The sequence below is a fragment of the Salmo salar genome, chromosome 05 (genome assembly GCF_965601325.2).
Source record: "Salmo salar chromosome 05, fSalSal1, whole genome shotgun sequence".
NCBI lineage: Eukaryota > Metazoa > Chordata > Actinopteri > Salmoniformes > Salmonidae > Salmo > Salmo salar.
The window spans coordinates 2,449,397-2,474,307 of record NC_138295.1 but is presented as its reverse complement, the minus strand read 5'-3'; the positions used below and the strand labels follow the sequence as shown (position 1 = coordinate 2,474,307).

General features: G+C 43.7%; 1 protein-coding gene across 1 annotated transcript in view; it reads left to right on the top strand.

Moving 5' to 3' along the window:
- LOC106604099 (transcriptional regulator ATRX) overlaps positions 1-24,911 on the top strand; it is a 108,966-nt gene that overhangs the window by 14,712 nt on the left and 69,343 nt on the right. Inside the window, 6 exon segments of the mRNA XM_082974982.1 lie at positions 7,598-7,734; positions 7,961-8,096; positions 11,181-11,279; positions 15,567-15,676; positions 17,538-17,605; positions 24,343-24,846. Coding sequence (XP_082831108.1) covers positions 7,598-7,734; positions 7,961-8,096; positions 11,181-11,279; positions 15,567-15,676; positions 17,538-17,605; positions 24,343-24,846 — 1,054 coding nt within the window.

The window sequence follows — 24,911 nt, the reverse complement described above, 5'->3', positions numbered from 1 at the left end:
CATTTCACTGTTAGTCTACACCTGTTTACAACGCATGTGACGAAGACAATTTTATTTGAACTTTTCTAGCTAGTGCCCAGGGTTGCTAATTTCCCATGTTTACTTAAAAAAAAAAAAAATGGTGGAAGCCCCATTTTTGTTAAACCGTTGGCCAACCTAATCCTGGTAATTTAGGTCCCTTGTCCAAAATGTAATTTTATAGAGCCCAAGTTCCACTCAAACTGATGATTGGCTGTGCCATTACTGAGTAACGTTACCAGTCTCCTCATTGAGGAGTACTCTACTGAATACAGTAGTTATAATCTATATTCTAGCCTTGCTGTTAGTGAGTTTAGTGTCTGTTACTTTTCTCTTTATAGTGCACTACATTTGACTAGTTAAATAAAGGTAAGAAAGTAATACAAATGTGACTTGGGTGCAGAATAGGGTGGCATTTGGTACAGATCTTCAGAATGAAACGGACTCCTCAGATGGATCATTAATGTTCTTACGTGACGCCGTCCTGTACGCCGTGAATGAAACGCGTGTTAAAGGTAATTATGATGCAACTAGGATGGTGATACGATACGGATTACAATTATCATCATGAATATTAAGGCTTTACGCACTACATGTTACACGTAGACACTCAACCATGCAAAATGGCGGAGTTAATATTTATTTGGACATCGCACATTATAGTCTTACTCTTTATACAGACATCATACACACTCTCACTATATCACATCCAATATCACACACATCAACCTACTCAGATTTACTTACACACATCTTGTCTCAATTTTACATCTGTGGCATTGGCTCACAGGCAAACAGGCAAGGGAATAAAACAAATATTGCTAGAACCTATTTCTTGATTTGTAAATATCAGACATTTGAAAGCTCTAGTTTTGACCTTCATAATACCTCTGATGGCAGTAACTTTACAAGCACTAATTATGGTCAGTTTAGCCTGAGAAGAGTATCTAGTTATGGTAAGGGGTGAAATAAGTATAGCTGGTTATAATTGTAACGGTTTAGCAGATTATAAAAGATCAGTCTTTATATGGCTAAAAGAAAAGGAATATAACATATACTGTTTACAGGAAACTCGCTCTACTTCCTTAGATGAAGTTTACAGGAAACTCGCTCTACTTCCTTAGATGAAGTTTACAGGAAACTCACTCTACTTTCTTAGATGAAGTTTACAGGAAACTCGCTCTACTTCCTTAGATGAAGTTTACAGGAAACTCGCTCTACTTTCTTAGATGAAGTTTACAGGAAACTCACTCTACTTTCTTAGATGAAGTTTACAGGAAACTCACTCTACTTCCTTAGATGAAGTTTACAGGAAACTCACTCTACTTCCTTAGATGAAGTTGCGTTGGTAAAGGAACGGGGTGGTGAAATAATTTTCTGTCATGGACAACGGAACTCGAAAGGTGTGATGATATTAATTAACAAAAATGTCGATCTGAATGTGCAAATAGTCAGGAATGATTCACAAGGAAGGTGGATCCATTTGAATATGAAAGTGGACGAAAAAGAGATTTGGCTCATTAATCTATATGGTCCAAATCAGGATGATCCACACTTCTTCGAAAACATTTATACCAATGTATTGAACTTACAGGCAACAAATGATGTAATCATTATGGTAGTGGACTATAACACAGTGTTAAGTACCTCAATGGACCATAAAGGTAATCACTCTACAAACTATCATCACAAAAGCCCGTAAGTAAATCACAAATATTATGGACACATTAGAAAGAGTGGATATTTGGAGACTTAATCAAGCTAGTCGTCTTTACTACTTGTCTCTTTCTCTCTTGAATCAAAAGGTTAAACAAGTTTTAATAGAAGACAGAATACAGAAGATCATCATCTAATTGGTATTCACATAACTCTTATAGATTTTCAACGTGGACGGGGATATTGGACATTTAATCAAAGTTTGCTGGAGGACAACTTAGTTACAAAATAATTTATAACTGAATTTTTCTAGTATAATATTGGTTCAGCAAATCCCCATATTGTTTGAGATGCCTTTAAATATACCTTCAGGGGTCATTTAATATTCATCAATAATAAAAAAGCAGTTTCTGGCTAAAGAGACAAGACTAACAAGGGAAATCCATGAACTAATAGTACAGGTAGATGGCAATAAAAACGATACTACAGAGATACAAAATAAGTTAGAGGAAAAACAAAAATAACTTGAGGAGCTTATTCAACAACGATCTAATGTAATCTATGACAAAAATAAAGCCAACTGGATGGAATATGGAGAAAAATGCACAGAATTCTTCCTGAATCTCCAATACAGGAACGCTAACCAATAAGAATTTGCAGAAACTCGTTACTGAAGACGGAGTCATCTATGATTCTCCGAATGATATTTGAAAAGAGGAAGCTAATTATTTTAGGCACATGTTCTCTTTTCCGTCTCATCCTCTCCCACTGAATGAAGATTACGGTAAGGAATTCTTTCCAAATAATATAAAAAATATTGAGAATTAACAAATGTACAGAAAGATCAGTGCGACGGCCACATTACAGAGGAAGACGTTTTTGAGGCTATTAAATCCTTTCCGTCTGGGAAAACCCCAGGGCTTGATGGCATACCGGTAGAGGTTATCAAAAAAAATACTTGATATTACTAAAAGCTCCATTGTTAGATGAGTCAAGATGGCGTAGCAGTCAGATATTCTAAAAGCTCCGGGTTGATTCCAAGATGGCGTAGCAGTCAGATATTCTAAAAGCTCCGGGTTGATTCCAAGATGGCGTAGCAGTCAGATATTCTAAAAGCTCCGGGTTGATTCCAAGATGGCGTAGCAGTAAGACGTCGTGTCCCGTGTGTATATTTATCTTTTTTATATCTTTCTTCTTCGCATATATTTAAACAATTTTATTCTTAACTACAACATAGTCTCCTGCAATCCACCTCACCCAATGTGCATATCTTTTTTTCCCCTCCGTATATATTTCGTACATTATTTTTTATATTTTTAACCTCAGTTTCAATTTACTCTCCTGCAATCCACCTCACCCAATATTGTATGGATCTGCTATTTTCTTCACTTTAGAACCGGAACCCCCAACAGAAGCTAGCCAGCTAACTAGCTACTAGCTAGTAGTCAGCTATCGGCCATCAGCTAACCTTTAGCTCAGACAACTCTTGCCAGTCTGCACAGCACGGACTCATTTTTCTCCGTATCCGGATTCCTACCGCAAGCTTTGAACCTTTTTCACCTGGATCATCGCAGCTAGCTAGCTGCTATCCGAGTCGCCACTCCTGGCTAACATCTCTGTCCCGACGCAAGAACCAATTAGCCTGGTGCTAGCCTTTGCTAGGCCCATCTCCCGGCTAGCAAAAGAGGTCCATCAGCCACTCCTTGGGCTACAATACCTGTTTTGTCAATTGGCCTGGACCCCTTTTACTGCGGACACGGAGCCCCGCTGATCCACGATGACTGGTCTGCCGACGTAACCGTCCAAGGGGGCTACAACTGACTCTTCCGTCGCGACGTCCCCCTAAGGCCCTTCTGCTAGCCCCGGCCTGCTAGCTGTCTGAATCGCCGTGTCTCCAGCCCGCCGGACCCCTATGATCACTCGGCTACGCATGCCTCTCCCTAATGTCATTATTCCTTGTCCATTGCTGATTTGGTTAGTGATTATTGCCTTATTTCACTATAGATCCTCCAGCCCTGCTCAATACGCCTTAGCTAACCCTTTAGTTCCACCCTCCACACGCATGGGGTGACATCACCTGGTTTAAATGATGTTTCTAGAGACAAAACCTCTCTCATCGTCACCCAATGTCTAGGTTTACCTCCACTGTATTCACATCCCACCATACCCTTGTCTGTACATTATGCCTTGAATCTATCTACACTCTGCAAACCCGAATGTCCTAGCCGTGTCTGAATCCGGGCTTAGGAAGACCACCAAAAAGCCTGAAATTTCCATGCCTAACTATACCATTTTCTGACAAGATAGCACTGCCAAAGGGGACGGAGTTAGCCTGCAGAGTGCTGTCTTACTATCCAGGTCTGTGCCCAAACAATTTGAGCTTCTACTTTTTAAAAATCCACCTTTCCAAAAACAAGTCTCTCACCGTTGCCGCTTGCTATAGACCACCTTCTGCCCCCAGCTGTGCCCTGGACACCATATATGAATTGATAGGCCCCCAATCTGTCCTCAGAATTTGTGCTGTTAGGTGACCTAAACTGGGACATGCTTAAATCCCAGGCCATCCTACAATCCTAGCTTGATGCCCTCAATCTCACACAAATTATCAATGAACCTACCAGGTACAACCCCAAATCTGTAAACACAGGCACCCTCATAGATATCATCCTAACCAACCTGCCCTCTAAATACACCTCTGCTGTCTTCAACCAGGATCTCAGCGATCACTGCCTCATTGCCTGCGTCCGTAATTGGTCTGTGGTCAAACGACCACTTATCACTGTCAAACGCTCCCTAAAACACTTCAGCGAGCAGGCCTTTCTAATCGACCTGGCCGGGGTGTCCTGGAATGACATTGACCTGTAGAACTAGATATAGTCCTTGGTTCACTCCAGACTGCCCTTGACCAGCACAAAAACATCCTGTGGCGTTCTGCATTAGCATCAAATAGCCCCCGTGATATGCAACTTTTCAGGGAAGTCAGAAACCAATATACACAGGCAGTTAGAAACGCCAAGGCTAACTTTTTCAAACAGAAATTTGCATCCTGTAGTACTAACACCAAAAAGTTCTGGGACACTGTAAAGTCCATGGAGAATAAGAGCACCTCCTCCCAGCTGCCCACTGCTCTGAGGCTAGGAAACACTGTTACCACCAATTAAATCCACTATAATTGAGAATTTCAATAAGCATTTTTCTACGGCTGGTCATGCTTTCCACCTGGCTACCCCTATCCCGGTCAACTGCCCGGCACCCTCCACAGCAACCCGCCAAAGCCCCCACCATTTCTCCTTCGCCCAAATCCAGATAGCTGATGTTCTGAAAGAGCTGCAAAATCTGGACCCCTACAAATCAGCCGGGCTAGACAATCTGGACCCGCTCTTTCTAAAATTATCTGCGAAATTGTTGCAACCCCTATTACTAGCCTGTTCAACCTCTCTTTCGTATCGTCTGAGATTCCCAAAGATTGGAAAGCAGCTGCGGTCATCCCCCTCTTCAGAGGGGGGGAAACTGTTGACCCAAACTGCTACAGACCTATATCTATGCTACCCTGTCTTTCTAAGGTCTTCGAAAGCCAAGTTAACAAACAGATCACCGACCATTTCGAATCCCACCGTACCTTCTCTGCTATGCAATCTGCTTCCAGAGAGGTCATGGGTGCACCTCAGCCACGCTCAAGGTCCTAAACGATATAACCTCCATCGATAAGAGACAATACTGTGCAGCCGTCTTCATCGACCTGGCCAAGGCTTTCGACTCTGTCAATCACCGCGTTCTTATTGGCAGACTCGACAGCTTTGGTTTCTCAAATGATTGCCTCTCCTGGTTCACCAACTACTTCTCTGATAGAGTTCAGTGTGTCAAATCGGCGGGCCTGTTGTCCGGACCTCTGGCAGTCTATGGGGGTGCCACAGGGTTCAATTCTCGACTCTTTTCTCTGTGTACTTCAATGATGTCGCTCTTGCTGCTGGTGATTCTCTGATCCATCTCTACGCAGACGACACCATTCTGTATACATCTGGCCCTTCTTTGGACACTGTGCTAACAAACCTCCAGACGAGCTTCAACGCCATACAACTCTCCTTCCGTGGCCTATAACTGCTCTTAAATGCAAGTAAAACCAAATGCATGCTCTTCAACCGTTCGCTGCCCACACGCCCGACTAGCATCACTATTCTGGACAGTTCTGACTTAGAATATGTGGACAACTACAAATACCTGGGTGTCTGGTTGGACTGTAAACTCTCCTTCCAGACTCATATTAAGCATCTCCAATCCAAAATTAAATCTAGAATCGGCTTTCTATTTCGCAACAAAGCATCCTTCACTCATGCTGCCAAACATACCCTCGTAAAACTGACCATCCTACCGATCCTTGACTTGGGCGATGTCATTTACAAAATAGCCTCCAACACTCTACTCAGCAAATTGGATGCAGTCTATTACACTGCCATCCATTTTGTCACCAAAGCCCCATATACTACCCACTGCGACCTGTATGCTCTCGTTGGCTGGCCCTTGCTTTATATTCGTCGCCAAACCCACTGGCTCCAGGTCATCTATTAGTCTTTGCTAGTTTAAGCCCCGCCTTCTCTCAGCTCACTGGTCACCATAGCAGCACCCACCCGTAGCACGCGCTCCAGCAGGTATATTTCACTGGTCACCCCCAAAGCCAATTCCTACTTTGGCCGCCTTTCCTTCCAGTTCTCTGCTGCCAATGACTGGAACGAACTGCAACAATCACTGAAGCTGGAAACGCTTATCTCCCTCACTAGCTTTAAGCACCAGCTGTCAGAGGAGCACACACATCACTGCACCTGTACATAGCCCATCTGTAAATAGCCCATCCAACTACCTACCTCATCCCCATACTGTATTTATTTATTTATCTTGCTCTTTTGCACCCCAGTATCTCTACATTCACACTCATACTTGCACACTCATCTTCTGCACATCTATCACTCCAGTGTTTAATTGTTTAATTTCGCCACTATGGCCTATTTATTGCCTTACCTCCCTTATCCTACCTCATTTGCACACACTGTATATAGACTTTTTCTATTGTATTATTGACTGTATGTTTGTTTATTCCATGTGTAACTCTGGTGTTTGTCGCACTGCTTTGCTTTATCTTGGCCAGGTCGAAGTTTTAAATGAGAACTTGTTCTCAACTGGCCTGGTTAACCTCTTTGGGTAGGTGTGGCACTAGCGCCTGGCCGCGACAACATCCGGTGAAATCGCAGAGCGCGATATTCAAATGACAGAAATGGTAATATTGAACATTCATGAAAATACAGGTGTCCTACATCATTTGAAAGCTTAACTTCTTGTTAATCCAGCCGCTCTGTCAGATTTCAACAAGGCTTTCTGGCGAAAGCACACCATGTGATTATCTGAGGACAGCGCCCAGCACACAAAAGCATTACATACTTTTTCCAACCAAGCAGACTCAGTAATCCACCGGTTTCCCTCGTTCAAAACGCATACAAATGAATCCCGTAAGTTACCAATAAACTTCTTCCAAACATATCAAACAACGTTTCTAATTAATCCCCTAATATGTAAATAAACAATAACATTTTAGACGGGTAATACCGGAGACCATTACCGGAGATGAATAACGAAGTACGCGCACTCACCGGAACGTGCAACAAACACTACAGCCAAAATGGGAGCCACTTACTAAAACTACAAATTCTAGCTCATTTTTCAAAAAAAAACAAGCCTGAAACTCTTTCTAAAGACCGTTGACATCTAGTGGAAGCCCTGGGAACTGCATCCTGGGAGGACTTCCTTTTTATATTCCCATTGACCCCCATAGTAATCAAGGGTTGTCCTCCGGTTGGGGATTTACCCAATAAATTACTGGGAGCTAATATGTCTCATTTCAGACCTTAATAGTGGGATTTCTTGTTGTTGGCAGGTAAAATGAGTAAGGCCTCAGCTGAATCTACAGACCAAGTGATGGAGGAGGAAGTAGGTCAACTTCCGATTACAGTCCAGAAGGAGGAGGAGGAGGAGGAGGAAGTAGATCAACTTCCGATTACAGACCAAATGGAGGTAGGTCAACTTCAGATTGTCTTTCTATGTCCCCTGCTTACTTTTTAAAATGTATCCACCTGGGCACAAACATTGTTTTACCAAAAACGGTAGTGCACTAGATAGGGAATAGGGTGCCATTTGGGATACTGCCGGAATGTAGCTTCTGTGGCAGATAACCGGACAATCCGATCACTCGGGGGGCTATTCTAAGGCTTTTTCCTCATGATGACTGTTTGCTCCTCAGGCTGGGAGCTCAACAGAGACTGAGAGACCTTCCTCTTCTCACACCAAGAGGAAGCCTTCTGTCGCAGCCAAGCAAGTTGGAGGGAATGAATCGGACACCTCGGACGAGAGTGGACAGGAAGATGGCGCCTCAGATGGTAAGGTCTGGGGCCACTAGACCTGGGGCCAGCACGCGTTTTAGTGCTTCTTAATATCATTGTGGAGCCAAAAGGTGCATTTCCACACTTTGTGGATAATAATGTTTTTGTTGGTCTGTTCTGAGTTGATTTTCAAGGTTTATGTGGTGGTGGTGATGAAGCAGTTGAGGGTTATGGGATCTTGTCTAAAGTAGTGCACTAAAAAGGGAATAGGTTGTCATTTGGGACACTATAAAAGCTAACACATGCTTCCAAGCCGAAACAGTTCGGTAGAGTTGGTACATAATGTCAAAGGTTAAATATTTTAAGTCTACCTACTCTACTCCTAACCATTTATCTAATCTGACCTTTTACCACTAGGGAGTAACCATGCACTGTACTGTTGCATTACCTGCTTTTACCACTAGGGGGTAACCATGCACTGTACTGTTGCAGTACCTGCTTTTACCACTAGGGGGTAACCCTGCACCGTACTGTTGCAGTACCTGCTTTTACCACTAGGGGGTAACCATGCACCGTACTGTTGCAGTACCTGCTTTTACCACTAGGGGGTAACCCTGCACTGTACTGTTGCAGTGCCTGCTTTTACCACTAGGGGGTAACCCTGCACCGTCGCAGTACCTGCTTTTACCACTAGGGGGTAACCCTGCACCGTACTGTTGCAGTACCTGCTTTTACCACTAGGGGGTAACCCTGCACTGTCGCAGTACCTGCTTTTACCACTAGGGGGTAACCCTGCACCGTCGCAGTACCTGCTTTTACCACTAGGGGGTAACCCTGCACCGTCGCAGTACCTGCTTTTACCACTAGGGGGTAACCCTGCACCGTCGCAGTACCTGCTTTTACCACTAGGGGGTAACCCTGCACCGTGCTGTTGCAGTGCCTGCTTTTACCACTAGGGGGTAACCCTGCACTGTACTGTTGCAGTACCTGCTTTTACCACTAGGGGGTAACCCTGCACTGTACTGTTGCAGTACCTGCTTTTACCACTAGGGGGTAACCCTGCACTGTACTGTTGCAGTGCCTGCTTTTACCACTAGGGGGTAACCCTGCACTGTACTGTTGCAGTGCCTGCTTTTACCACTAGGGGGTAACCCTGCACTGTACTGTTGCAGTGCCTGCTTTTACCACTAGGGGGTAACCCTGCACTGTACTGTTGCAGTACCTGCTTTTACCACTAGGGGGTAACCCTGCACTGTACTGTTGCAGTGCCTGCTTTTACCACTAGGGGTAACCCTGCACTGTACTGTTGCAGTACCTGCTTTTACCACTAGGGGGTAACCCTGGGCCGTACTGTTGAAGAGGGTGAAGTAGAACTTGTCACATTTGGAAAGTATTCAGAGCCCGTCCCTTTTTCCACTTTTTTTTGTTTTTACGTTACAGCCTTAAGGTTTAGATCTGTTTCCAAATGTATTAACAATAATAAAAAACAATGAACAGATACCGTAAGTAAATAAGTATTCAGACCCTTTGCTATGAGACTTGAAATTGATCTCGGGTGCATCCTGTTTCCATTGATCATCCTTGATGTTTCTACAACTTGATTGGAATCCACCTGTGGTAAATTCAATTGATTGGACATGATTTGGAAAGGCACACACCTGTCTATATAAGGTCCCACAGTTGACAGTGCATGTCAGAGCAAAAACCAAGCCATGAGGTCGAAGCAATTGTCCATAGAGCTCTGAGACAGGATTGTGTCGAGGCACAGATCTGGGGAAGGGTACCAAAACAATTCTGCAGCATTGAAGGTCCCCAATAACACAGTGGCCTCCATCTTTCTTAAATGGAAGAAGTTTGGAACCACCAAGACTCTTCCTAGAGCTGGCCGCCCGGCCAAACTGAGCAATCGGGGGAGAAGGGCCTTGGTCAGGGAGGTGACCAAGAACCCAATGGCCACTCAGACAGAGCTCTAGAGTTCCTCTGAGGAGATGGGAGAACCTTCCAGAAGGACAACCATCTCTGCAGCACTCCACCAATCAGGCCTTTATGGTAGTGACCAGATGGAAGCTACTTCTCGGTAAAAGGCACATAACAGCCCGCTTGGAGTTTGTCAAAAGGCACCTAAAGGACTCAGGATTCTCTGATGAAACCAAGATTGAACTCTTTGGCCTGAATGCCAAGCGTCACGTCTGGAGGAAACCTGGCAGCATCCCTACGGTTAAGCATGGTGGTGGCAGCGTCATGCTGTGGGATGTTTTTCAGCGGCAGGGACTGGGAGACTAGTCAGGGTCGAGGGAAAGATGAACGGAGCAAAGTACAGAGATCCTTGATGAAATCTGCTCCAGAGCGCTCAGGACCTCAGACTGGGGTGAAGGTTGACCTTTCAACAGGACAATGACAATAAGCACACAGCCAAGACAACGCAGGAGTGGCTACGGGACAAGTCTCTGAATGTCCTTGAGTGGCCCAGCTAGAGCCCTGACTTGAACCCGATCAAACATCTCTGGAGAGACCTGAAAATATCTGCAGCAACGCTACCCATCCATCCTGACAGATCTTGAGAGGATCTGCAGAGAAGAATGGGAGAAACTCCCCAAATACATGTGCCAAGCTTGTAGCATCATACCCAAGAAGACTGGATGCTTTAATCGCTGCCAAAGGTGCTTCAACAAAGTACTAAGTAAAGGGTCTGAATACTTATGTAAATGTGATGTTTCAGATTTTTTTGCTTTTAATACCTTTGCAAAACTGGATAATCTGCTTTTGCTTTGGTATTATGTGTAGATTGAGAAGGAAATAAACAGTAATCCAATTTAGAATAAGGCTGTAACTTAACAAAATGTGGAATAAGTCCAGGGGTCTGAATACTTTCTGAAATGCACTGTATATTATGAGGACATTTAGTAAGGTTTTTTCTGGCGTTACAGATTTCTTGTCTTAGTCAGAATGAATCTATTTAGAGGAAGTGTATACTGGCTACGGCATCTCAAAATGGACAAACAGTACTATTGCAGCTTGTTTTGTTTTTCAAGCAAAGGTTTTTTTCTGGGAGCTCCCTCGTTAGGTTCCCCTAGACCAGATTACTATGTGCCAGCCGAACTGAAGCATGCTGACACCCTAATTTCCTGTCCTCTCCTTCAGGGGTGTTGGTTGTGCGGCCTCCTGCTGGGACTGAGAACAAGGAGGACAAGAGCAGAGGAGCCATGAAGCTCCGAGTGGACCTCTCCCGGAGAAAGACAGGTTCGTCTCCTCACTATATACCACACTGCTACCAACCAGGGGATAGTCAGAGAAGCCCCCAAGGTTTTGACCAGATGGGGTGTTCCTACGGCCTAATAATCACAACTGCTGCCAGTTTAATTACATTTTAGTCATGTAGCAGACGCTCTGATCCAGAGCGACTTACAGTAGTGAATGCATACATTTCATTTTTTTTTTTTTTTGTACTGGCCCCCCGTGGGAATCGAACCCACAACCCTGGCGTTGCAACCAACTGAGCCACAGGGAATGACCGTTTGGGATTGATATTTGTGTTTATTAGGGATCCCCATTTGCTCCTCTTCCTGGGGTCCAAACACATTAAAGCAGTTACATCACCTAAAACAACAGAAATCGACAGGTATATGATAATTCCACCGCTACATATCTTTTTACATTTGTTTTTATTTAACTAGGCAAGTCGTTTAACTTCTCTGACCGTCCCACACTATTCAACAGCCAGTGAAATAGCATGGCGCGAACTACAAAACAGCAAAAATCTCATAATTTCATTTTCTCAAACAATCAACTATTTTACACCATTTTAAAGATAAAACTATCGTTAATCTAACCACATTGTCTGATTTCAAAAAGGCTTTACGGCGAAAGCAAAAAATAGATTATGTTAGGACATAAACTTCAGAAGAAAATCCACACAGCCATTTTCCAAGCAAGGACATGCATCACAAAAACCAAAAGTACAGCTAAAATATTCACTAACCTTTGATCTTCATCAGATGGTGCTCATTGGACTTGATGTTATACAATACATGTATGTTTTGCTCGATAAAGTTCGTATTTGTATCCCAAAATAGCATTTTACATTGGCGCGTGATGTTCAGAAAATGTATTCCCACCAAAACATCCGGTGAATGTGCACATCAATTTACAAAAATACTCATCATAAACATTGATAAAATTTACAACAGTTATTTAAAGAATTATAGATAATCAACCGCATTGTCAGATTTCAAAATAACTTTACGGAGAAAGCACATTGTTCAATATTCTGAGTACATAGCTCAGCCATCGAAGCAAGTTATACAGCTACCCGCCAAGTTCTGGCATCAACAAAACTCAGAATTAGTATTATAAATATTCTCTTACCTTTGCTGATCTTCGTCAGAATGCACTCCGAGGACTCCTACTTCCACAAAATGTTATTTTTGTTCGAAATACTCCAAATACCTCCGTTTTGTTCGTGCGTTCAGATCACTATCCAAAGGCATAACGCGCAAGCGCAGTACCAGAGACAAAGTCAAATAGTTCCATTACCGGTCGTAGAAACATGTCAAACGTTGTTTACAATCAATCTTTAGGGTATTTTTTACGTAAAAATGCGATAATATTCCAACCAGACAATAGCGTGCGTATTCATTCCAGGAGAAAAGGGAGGGGTGCGCTGGCGGGATCGAGCATCACCAAGCCCTTTGTCCATAGGCAGTCCACTCATTTACTGAGCTAAGCTACTTTTCTCTGCCCGGTAACAGGAGAAGGAGGAAAGAGGTTTCTAAAGGCTGTTGACAGCCAATGGAAGCCTTAGGAAGTGCAACGTGACCCCACAGACACTGTAGTTTCGATAGGGATTCAAAAGAAGAACTACAATTCTTAGATCTCCCACTTCCTGGTTGGATTTGTCTCAGGTTTTTGCCTGCCAAATGAGTTCTGTTATACTCAGACATCATTCAAACAGTTTTAGAAACTTCCAAGTGTTTTCTATCCAAATCTACTATTAATAGGCAAATATTTGACTCTGGGCCCGAGTATTAGGCCGTTTACTCTGGGCACGCTTTTCATCCGAAATCGAAAATACTGCCCCCTATACCTTGAAAGGTTAAGAACAAATTCTTATTTACAATGACGGCCTAGGAACAGTGGGTTAACTACCTTGTTCAGGGGCAGAAGGACATATTTATACCATGTCAGCTCGGGGATTCAATCTAACAACCTTTCTGTTACTGGCCCAACGCTCTAACCACTAGGCTACCTGCCCCCCCATATCTACATCCTTCGGAGAGTATTCAGACCACTTGACTTTTTCCACATTCTGTTACTTTACAGCCTTAATCTAAAATTGGTTAAAATCTTTTTTTTCCCATCGATTTACACACTACCCTACAATAATTAGCTAAAACATTATTTTTTTTTTCAAATTTATTACAAATAAAAAAACAGAAACCTTATTCACGTGATTGAGACTGAAATGAAATTGAGCTCAGGTGCATCCTGTTTCCATTGACTATCCTTGAGATGTTTCTACAACTTGATTGGAGTCCACCTGTGGTAAATTCAATTGATTGGACATGATTTGGAAAGGCACACACCTGTCTGTATAAGGTCCCACAGTCGACAGTGCAAAAAACAAGATTCTCTGGTCTGATGAAACCATGATTGAACTCTTTGGCCTGAATGCCAAGTGTCACAGTGAAGCATGTACATCATAAAATATTACTCCACTACATATCTACAATACAACACGTATAACACCACCAACAATATAATCGTGTGTCTGTACCTTTTTTGTGGGTTTTTCTAAACAGTCCCCGTTCCATAAGGTGTATTTTTACCTGCTTTTTATATCTGATTCTACTGCTGCATCAGTTACCTGATGTGGAATAGAGTTCCATGTAGTCATGGCTCTATGTAGTACTGTGCACCTCCCATAGTCTGTTCTGGACTTGGGGACTGTGAAGAGACCTCTGGTGGCATGTCTTGTGGGGTATGCATGGGTGCGCTAGTCGTTTAAACAGACAGCTCGGTGCAAATACCTCTAACAAATACATTTAACAAATACAAGTAGTGATGAAGTCAATCTAAACAGACCTCTGGTGGCATGTCTTGTGGGGTATGGATGGGTGTCTGAGCTGTGTGCTGGTAGTTTAAACAGACCTCTGGTGGCATGTCTTGTGGGGTATGGATGGGTGTCTGAGCTGTGTGCCAGTAGTTTAAACAGACCTCTGGTGGCATGTCTTGTGGGGTATGGATGGGTGTCTGAGCTGTGTGCCAGTAGTTTAAACAGACCTCTGGTGGCATGTCTTGTGGGGTATGGATGGGTGTCTGAGCTGTGTGCTAGTAGTTTAAACAGACCTCTGGTGGCATGTCTTGTGGGGTATGGATGGGTGTCTGAGCTGTGTGCTAGTAGTTTAGACAGACAGCTCGGTGCATTCAACATGTCAATACCTCTCATAAATACAAGTATTGATGAAGTCAATCTCTGCTCCACTTTCAGCCAGGAGAGATTGACATGCATATTATTAATATTAGCTCTCTGTGAACATCCAAGGGCCAGTCGTGCTGTCCTGTTCTGAGACAATTGCAATTTTCCTAAGTCCCTCTTTGTGTCACCTGACCACATGACTGAACAGTAGTCCAGGTGTGACAAAACTAGGGCCTGTAGGACCTGCCTTGTTGATAGTGTTGTTAAGAAGGCAGAGCATCGCTTTATCATGGACAGACTTCTCCCCATCTTAGCTACTGTTGCATCAATATGTTTTGACCAGGACAGTTTACAATCCAGGGTTACTCCCAGCAGTTTATCTTCTCAATTTCCAACATTATTTATTACAAGATTTAGTTGTGGTTTAGTGAATGATTTGTTCCAAATACAATGCTTTTAGTTTTGGAATTATTTAGGGATAACTTATTCTTTACCACCCATTCTGAAACTAACTGCAGCTCTTTAAGTGTTGTAGTCATTTCAGTCGCTGTAGTAGCTGACGTGTTGAGTCATCTGCATACATAGACACTCTGGCCTTAGTCAAAGCCAGCGCTATGTCGTTAGTAAAGATTTTTTTTTAAAGTAAGGGGCCTAAACAGCTGCCCTGGGGAATTCCTGATTCTACCTGGATTATGTTGGAGAGGCTTCCATTAAAGAACACCCTCTGTGTTCTGTTAGACAGGTAACTCTTTATCCACATTATAGCAGGGGGTGTAAATCCATTATAGCAGGGGGTGTAAAGCCATTATAGCAGGGGGTGTAAAGCCATTATAGCAGGGGGTGTAAAGCCATTATAGCAGGGGGTGTAAAGCCATTATAGCAGGGGGTGTAAAGCCATTATAGCAGGGGGTGTAAAGCCATTATAGCAGGGGGTGTAAAGCCATAACACATACATTTTTCCAGCAGCAGACTATGATCAATAATGTCAAAAACCGCACTGAAGACTAACAAAACAGCCCCCACAATCTTTTGATCATACTTTTCTGTCAACCAATCATCGTGGATGTAAACCAAAACATGCTTGTTTCTCGTTCCTTCCTCTGTTTATCCAGATACCACTTTGCAGGAGAGAATTGACTGCACCGCCTGTGGACAGCAGGTCAACCACTTTCAGCGCCACTCGGTGTTTGAGCACCCCATGCTCCATGTGCTCCTCTGCAAGGTAGATACACCTGCAACCCCTTCACCTGTCCCTTCTGTCTGAATGCCCCCCCCCCCCCGTCTCTGGTACCCTTCCCCAGATCTGGACCTCTACACAATCCTGTCTTGAAATTCTACGGACATTTCCTTCAACCTCATGGTTTGGATTTTGCATTAACATGCACAGATTTGAGATATTGGGCCATATTGCCCAACCCTATGCTCCAGGTAGATTCGCCTGCAACACTGCCTTTAGAGGTAGATCGATTATGATTTTTCAACGCCGATACAGATACCGATTTATTGGAGGACCAAAAAAAGCTGATGCCGATTAAATTTTTTTATTTTTTATATACATATATTTGTAATAATGACAATTACAACAATACTGAATGAACACTTATTTTAACTTAATATAATACATCAATAAAATCAATTTAGTCTCAAATAAATAATGAAACATGTTCAATTTGGTTTAAATAATGCAAAAACAAAGTGTTGGAGAAGAAAGTAAAAGTGCATTATGTGCCATGTAAAAAAGCTAACGTTTAAGTTCCTTGCTCAGAACATGAGAACATATGAAAGCTGGTGGTTCCTTTTAACATGAGACTTCAATATTCCCAGATAAGAAGTTTTAGGTTGTAGTTATTATTGGAATTATAGGACTATCTACCATTTATATTTCATACTTTAGACTATTGGATGTCCTAATAGGTACTTTAGTATTTGCCAGCCTAATCTCTGGAGTTGATAGGCTTGAAGTCATAAACAGGGCAATGCTTGAAGCACAGCGAAGAGCTGCTGGCAAACGCAGGTAAGTGCTGTTTGAATGAATGCTTAGTAGCCTGCTGCTGCCTACCACCGCTCAGTCAGACTGCTCTATCAAATATCAAATCATAGACTTAATTATAACATAATAACACACAGAAATACGAGCCTTAGGTCATTAATATGGTCGAATCCGGAAACTATCATTTCGAAAACAAAGTTTATTCTTTCAGTGAAATACGGAACCGTTCCATATTTTATCTAACGGGTGGCAACACTAAGTCTAAATATTGCTGTTTCATTGCACAACCTTCAATGTTATGTCATAATTATGTACAATTCTGGCAAATTATTTACGGCCTTTGTTAGGAAGAAATGGTCTTCACACAGTTCTCAGCGAGCCAGGCGGCCCAAACTGCTGCATATACCCTGACTCTGCTTGCACAGAACGCAAGAGAAGTGACACAATTTCCCCAGTTAAAAGAAATTCATGTTAGCAGGCAATATTAACTAAATATACAGGTTTAAAAATATGTACTTGTGTATTGATTTTTAAGAAAGGCGTTGAAGTTTATGGTTAGGTACACATTGGTGCAACGACGCCGCTAAATCATCACCCGTTTGGCGAAGTAGGCTGTGAGTCGATGATAAATTAACAGGCACCGCATCGATTATATGCAACGCAGGACAGGCTAGATGAACTAGTAATATCAAGTTAACTAGTGATTGTTAACATTTATTGTTTTTTTATAAGATATGTTTAATGCTAGCTAGCAACTTACCTTGGCTTCTTGCTGCGCTCGCGTAACAGGTAGTCAGCCTGCCACGCAGTCTCCTTGTGGAGTGCAATGTGGCCATAATCGGTGTCCAAAAATTGCCGATTACCGATTGTTATGAAATCGACCCTAATTAATTGGCCATTGGGATTAATCGGTCGACCTCTACTGTCCATAGAGGTAGACCTGTAGTAGTTGTATGTATGGCAGGTTTTGAGCTGTTTGTCTTTTGAACAGAAATGGGACATATGGAAAGTCAATGCTATCGTTGCTTTGTCTCAGTTTTCTATTTTCTAATGTTCCTCCCTTGTTGTTTTCTCTTCCTCTTTCTCTTCCTAGTCGTGCTATAAGTATTACACCAGCGACGACATCAATAAAGACGAGGACGGCATGGACGAACAGTGCAGGTAGGTCCCCTCACAGAACACAGAAACATGGACGAACGGTCTAGGTAGGTCCCCTCACAGAACACAGAAACATGGACGAACAGTGCAGGTAGGTCCCCTCACAGAACACAGAAACATGGACGAACGGTCTAGTTAGGTCCCCTCACAGAACACAGAAACATGGACGAACGGTCTAGGTAGGTCCCCTCACAGAACACAGAAACATGGACCAACGGTCTAGGTAGGTCCCCTCACAGAACACAGAAACATGGACGAACGGTCTAGGTAGGTCCCCTCACAGAACACAGAAACATGGACGAACAGTGCAGGTAGGTCCCCTCACAGAACACAGAAACATGGACCAACGGTCTAGGTAGGTCCCCTCACAGAACACAGAAACATGGACGAACAGTGCAGGTAGGTCCCCTCACAGAACACAGAAACATGGACGAACGGTCTAGTTAGGTCCCCTCACAGAACACAGAAACATGGACGAACGGTCTAGGTAGGTCCCCTCACAGAACACAGAAACATGGACCAACGGTCTAGGTAGGTCCCCTCACAGAACACAGAAACATGGACGAACGGTCTAGGTAGGTCCCCTCACAGAACACAGAAACATGGACCAACGGTCTAGGTAGGTCCCCTCACAGAACACAGAAACATGGACCAACGGTCTAGGTAGGTCCCCTCACAGAACACAGAAACATGGACCAACGGTCTAGGTAGGTCCCCTCACAGAACACAGAAACATGGACCAACGGTCTAGGTAGGTCCCCTCACAGAACACAGAAACATGGACCAACGGTCTAGGTAGGTCCCCTCACAGAACACAGAAACATGGACCAACGGTCTAGGTAGGTCCCCTCACAGAACACAGAAACATGGACCAACGGTCTAGGTAGGTCCCCTCACAGAACACAGAAACATGGACCAACGGTCTAGGTAGGTCCCCTCACAGAACACAGAAACATGGACCAACGGTCTAGGTAGGTCCCCTCACAGAACACAGAAACATGGACCAACGGTCTAGGTAGGTCCCCTCACAGAACACAGAAACATGGACCAACGGTCTAGGTAGGTCCCCTCACAGAACACAGAAACATGGACGAACGGTCTAGGTAGGTCCCCTCACAGAACACAGAAACATGGACGAACGGTCTAGGTAGGTCCCCTCACAGAACACAGAAACATGGACGAACGGTCTAGGTAGGTCCCCACACAGAAACATGGACCAACAGTGCTGGTAGATCCGCCTCGTTCTGTTCTGGCCGAGTTGCAAAGACTCCTCTTTCTATTCTGGTTAACGCCAGGTTGCGCTGTTCTGTGAAGGGAATAGTACACACTATTGTACGAGATCTTCAGTTTTTTGGCAATTTCTCGCATGGAATAGCCTTCATTTCTCAGAACAAGAATAGACTGACGAGTTTCAGAAGAAAGTTCTTAGTTTCTGGCCATTTTGAGCCTGTAATCGAACCCACAAATGCTGATGCTCCAGATACTCAACTAGTCTAAAGATGGCCAGTTTTATTGCTTCTTTAATCAGAACAACAGTTTTCAGCTGCGCTAACCTAATCGCAGAAGGGTTTTCTAATGATCAATTAGCCTTTTAAAATGATAAACTTGGATTAACTAACACAACGTGCCATTGGAACACAGGAGTGATGGTTGCTGATAATGGGCCTCTGAACGCCTACGTAGATATTCCATTAAAAATCAGCCGTTTCCAGCTACAATATTCATTTACAACATTAACAATGTCTACACTGTATTTCTGATCAATTTGTGTTATTTTAATGGACACAAAAATATGCTTTTCTTTCAAAAACAAGGACATTTCTTTTGAATGGTAGTGTACACACATATATACCAACACAAAAAGGAAGTCACTTAAACCCAGTCTGTCACAGAGAAGATTCATATGGGAGACAAGCCTATACACAATCTATAAACACACATTCCATTTACCACATAGAAAATAAATATTTTTGCAATTTAATTATAGGTAGCCTTTTCGTTTATTCCAGGCTTTATCTAAATATTTCGCAAAAAGAAAATCCACAATGAACAAAAAACCTTTTCAATTTCTCCTCATCATTCAGCTACATAATACCAGGGTATATCTGGTGGTCTGTCTCCTCATGGCTACATAATACCAGGGTATATCTGGTGGTCTGTCTCCTCATGGCTACATAATACCAGGGTATATCTGGTGGTCTGTCTCCTCATGGCTACATAATACCAGGGTATATCTGGTGGTCTGTCTCCTCATGGCTACATAATACCAGGGTATATCTGGTGGTCTGTCTCCTCATGACTACATAATACCAGGGTATATCTGGTGGTCTGTCTCCTCATGGCTACATAATACCAGGGTATATCTGGTGGTCTGTCTCCTCATCATTCAGCTACATAATACCAGGGTATATCTGGTGGTCTGTCTCCTCATGGCTACATAATACCAGGGTATATCTGGTGGTCTGTCTCCTCATGGCCACATAATACCAGGGTATATCTGGTGGTCTGTCTCCTCATGGCTACATAATGCCAGGGTATATCTGGTGGTCTGTCTCCTCATGGCTACATAATACCAGGGTATATCTGGTGGTCTGTCTCCTCATGGCTACATAATACCAGGGTATATCTGGTGGTCTGTCTCCTCATGACTACATAATACCAGGGTATATCTGGTGGTCTGTCTCCTCATCATTCAGCTACATAATACCAGGGTATATCTGGTGGTCTGTCTCCTCATGGCTACATAATACCAGGGTATATCTGGTGGTCTGTCTCCTCAGCTACATAATACCAGGGTATATCTGGTGGTCTGTCTCCTCATGGCTACATAATACCAGGGTATATCTGGTGGTCTGTCTCCTCATGGCTACATAATACCAGGGTATATATGGTGGTCTGTCTCCTCATGGCTACATAATACCAGGGTATATCTGGTGGTCTGTCTCCTCATGGCTCGGCTACATAATACCAGGGTATATCTGGTGGTCTGTCTCCTCATGGCTACATAATACCAGGGTATATCTGGTGGTCTGTCTCCTCATGGCTACATAATACCAGGGTATATCTGGTGGTCTGTCTCCTCATGGCTACATAATACCAGGGTATATCTGGTGGTCTGTCTCCTCATGGCTACATAATACCAGGGTATATCTGGTGGTCTGTCTCCTCATGGCTACATAATGCCAGGGTATATCTGGTGGTCTGTCTCCTCATGGCTACATAATACCAGGGTATATCTGGTGGTCTGTCTCCTCATGGCTACATAATACCAGGGTATATCTGGTGGTCTGTCTCCTCATGACTACATAATACCAGGGTATATCTGGTGGTCTGTCTCCTCATCATTCAGCTACATAATACCAGGGTATATCTGGTGGTCTGTCTCCTCATGGCTACATAATACCAGGGTATATCTGGTGGTCTGTCTCCTCAGCTACATAATACCAGGGTATATCTGGTGGTCTGTCTCCTCATGGCTACATAATACCAGGGTATATCTGGTGGTCTGTCTCCTCATGGCTACATAATACCAGGGTATATATGGTGGTCTGTCTCCTCATGGCTACATAATACCAGGGTATATCTGGTGGTCTGTCTCCTCATGGCTCGGCTACATAATACCAGGGTATATCTGGTGGTCTGTCTCCTCATGGCTACATAATACCAGGGTATATCTGGTGGTCTGTCTCCTCATGGCTACATAATACCAGGGTATATCTGGTGGTCTGTCTCCTCATGGCTACATAATACCAGGGTATATCTGGTGGTCTGTCTCCTCATGACTACATAATACCAGGGTATATCTGGTGGTCTGTCTCCTCATGGCTATATAATGCCAGGGTATATCTGGTGGTCTGTCTCCTCATGGCTACATAATACCAGGGTATATCTGGTGGTCTGTCTCCTCATGGCTACATAATACCAGGGTATATCTGGTGGTCTGTCTCCTCATGACTACATAATACCAGGGTATATCTGGTGGTCTGTCTCCTCATCATTCAGCCACATAATACCAGGGTATATCTGGTGGTCTGTCTCCTCATGGCTACATAATACCAGGGTATATCTGGTGGTCTGTCTCCTCATGGCTACATAATACCAGGGTATATCTGGTGGTCTGTCTCCTCATGGCTACATAATACCAGGGTATATCTGGTGGTCTGTCTCCTCATGGCTACATAATACCAGGGTATATCTGGTGGTCTGTCTCCTCATGGCTACATAATACCAGGGTATATCTGGTGGTCTGTCTCCTCATGGCTACATAATACCAGGGTATATCTGGTGGTCTGTCTCCTCATGGCTACATAATACCAGGGTATATCTGGTGGTCTGTCTCCTCAGCTACATAATACCAGGGTATATCTGGTGGTCTGTCTCCTCATGGCTACATAATACCAGGGTATATCTGGTGGTCTGTCTCCTCATGGCTATATAATACCAGGGTATATCTGGTGGTCTGTCTCCTCATGGCTACATAATACCAGGGTATATCTGGTGGTCTGTCTCCTCATGGCTACATAATACCAGGGTATATCTGGTGGTCTGTCTCCTCATGGCTATATAATACCAGGGTATATCTGGTGGTCTGTCTCCTCATGGCTACATAATACCAGGGTATATCTGGTGGTCTGTCTCCTCATGGCTACATAATACCAGGGTATATCTGGTGGTCTGTCTCCTCATGGCTACATAATACCAGGGTATATCTGGTGGTCTGTCTCCTCATGGCTACATAATACCAGGGTATATCTGGTGGTCTGTCTCCTCAGCTACATAATACCAGGGTATATCTGGTGGTCTGTCTCCTCATGACTACATAATACCAGGGTATATCTGGTGGTCTGTCTCCTCATCATTCAGCTACATAATACCAGGGTATATCTGGTGGTCTGTCTCCTCATGGCTACATAATACCAGGGTATATCTGGTGGTCTGTCTCCTCATGGCTACATAATACCAGGGTATATCTGGTGGTCTGTCTCCTCATGGCTACATAATACCAGGGTATATCTGGTGGTCTGTCTCCTCATGGCTACATAATACCAGGGTATATCTGGTGGTCTGTCTCCTCATGGCTACATAATACCAGGGTATATCTGGTGGTCTGTCTCCTCATGGCTACATAATACCAGGGTATATCTGGTGGTCTGTCTCCTCATGACTACATAATACCAGGGTATATCTGGTGGTCTGTCTCCTCATGACTACATAATACCAGGGTATATCTGGTGGTCTGTCTCCTCATGGCTACATAATACCAGGGTATATCTGGTGGTCTGTCTCCTCATGGCTACATAATACCAGGGTATATCTGGTGGTCTGTCTCCTCATGACTACATAATACCAGGGTATATCTGGTGGTCTGTCTCCTCATGGCTACATAATACCAGGGTATATCTGGTGGTCTGTCTCCTCATGGCTACATAATACCAGGGTATATCTGGTGGTCTGTCTCCTCATGGCTACATAATACCAGGGTATATCTGGTGGTCTGTCTCCTCATGGCTACATAATACCAGGGTATATCTGGTGGTCTGTCTCCTCATGGCTACATAATACCAGGGTATATCTGGTGGTCTGTCTCCTCATGGCTACATAATACCAGGGTATATCTGGTGGTCTGTCTCCTCATGGCTCAGCCAGATCTAGGATGTGTTATTTTAGTGTTCCCTTTATTTTTTTGAGCAGTATCTATATTTACGCTCAGTGTGTCGTCGTGATCTTTGTTGGAGAGTTTCGTCCTCTCTCTCTCTCTTGGTTAGAATGGATCTTTCAATGCGACATTCATTAATGTCGTTATAGAATGGATGTTTCGTCGGTCTTCGCGTTCAATGATACCGAATTCCTAGCTGCAGACTAGTAATTAATATCAAAGACTTATTATTCTGTCGGTATCCATAGTCTAAAAGTTTAACCACGTGGTATGGTTAAAGTTCAGTAGAGGAATGCATGGTCAAACCTATTGGCCAACTCTCTCTTCTCGAGGTAAGCTGGTCTCAAGAAAAGAAAGTAACCCTGGGTGGGCTTATATACTGAACGTAGAAAAGGCTGTCACATGACGCCTTGTCCTGTCTGTGTCCCTGGGGGCGTGCCGATGACTTAGTTAAGCTTTGAACAGACATACAATTCACTCACATTAACATAAGTACATAACATCTCAACATATTCCAAATAGCTTTATCCTTATTAATACATTTTATACAACCATTAGATGTAAGTCTCATCGCTGAGGCTATTATATAAACCTTAGTATGGTAATATGGCCATATTGTCTCTAATGAGTTTCACAAAATTGTACCAAGCGGACCAGTTCGTAGCTGGATTCTTCACCGATCTTTTATACCTTCTCCAGAACATAAATGTCGTTCGGTTCCCCCCGTGCTGTGAGGTGGAAGAATTCATTTGTTCTCTCTATGAAACCACTCTGTCTCTCAACTGTGGCCGTGAGGCAGGACATTCCCTTTGGAATTTACGACTGCCTTCTGACCACAGCAGCCTGGGTAGGAGGATGGTGCATAGAAAAGGCCTGGTGCAGAGGGAGGGGGTTTAACTGTGCTCGCTGTACCCAAAGAGAGCAAGGTCATGACACCAGGGTATATCTGGTGGTCTGTCATCACTCAGCCACATAATACCAGGGTATATCTGGTGGGCTTTGTGGAATAAGAACAAGCGTATATTTGTGGTAGAAAGGGAAATAGAGGATAATCCTAATTAAGCTATCTTACCTACGCCCCAAGGTGGTGTGCTGAAGGCGGCAACCTGATCTGCTGTGACTACTGCCACAACGCCTTCTGTAAGAAGTGCATCCTGCGGAACCTGGGGCGCAAGGAGCTGTCCATGATCACCGACGAGGACAGCAAATGGTCCTGCTATATCTGCAGCCCTCAGCCCCTCTCAGACATCGCCTCCAACTGCTCCAACATCATGACCAAACTGGAGAGCTTCTGGCGCACGGGACGCAAGAAAGAGAGGGAGGAGGTGAAAAGACACAGTAAGGGTAAAGGTCACCACCACCGTGGTAAAGCTGTGGTGAACGGTAAGGAGCATTCAGACGGGTCCCTCACCTTCTCCTATAAGACCCTGAAGGTCCCCAAGGAGCTGGTGAAGAGGACCAAGAAGCTGATTGAGACGACTACAGGGCTCAACAACACCTTCATCCATTTCATCCAGCAGGCTGAGGTGGAACAGGGAGCAGGAGGTGGTGGAAGCGGGACCAGAAACAGACACCTCAAGGCCTTCAGGTATCATAACACATGTTGGTATTTTGACTGCTACAAAGGATATGAGACAGTCCAATTCTGATATT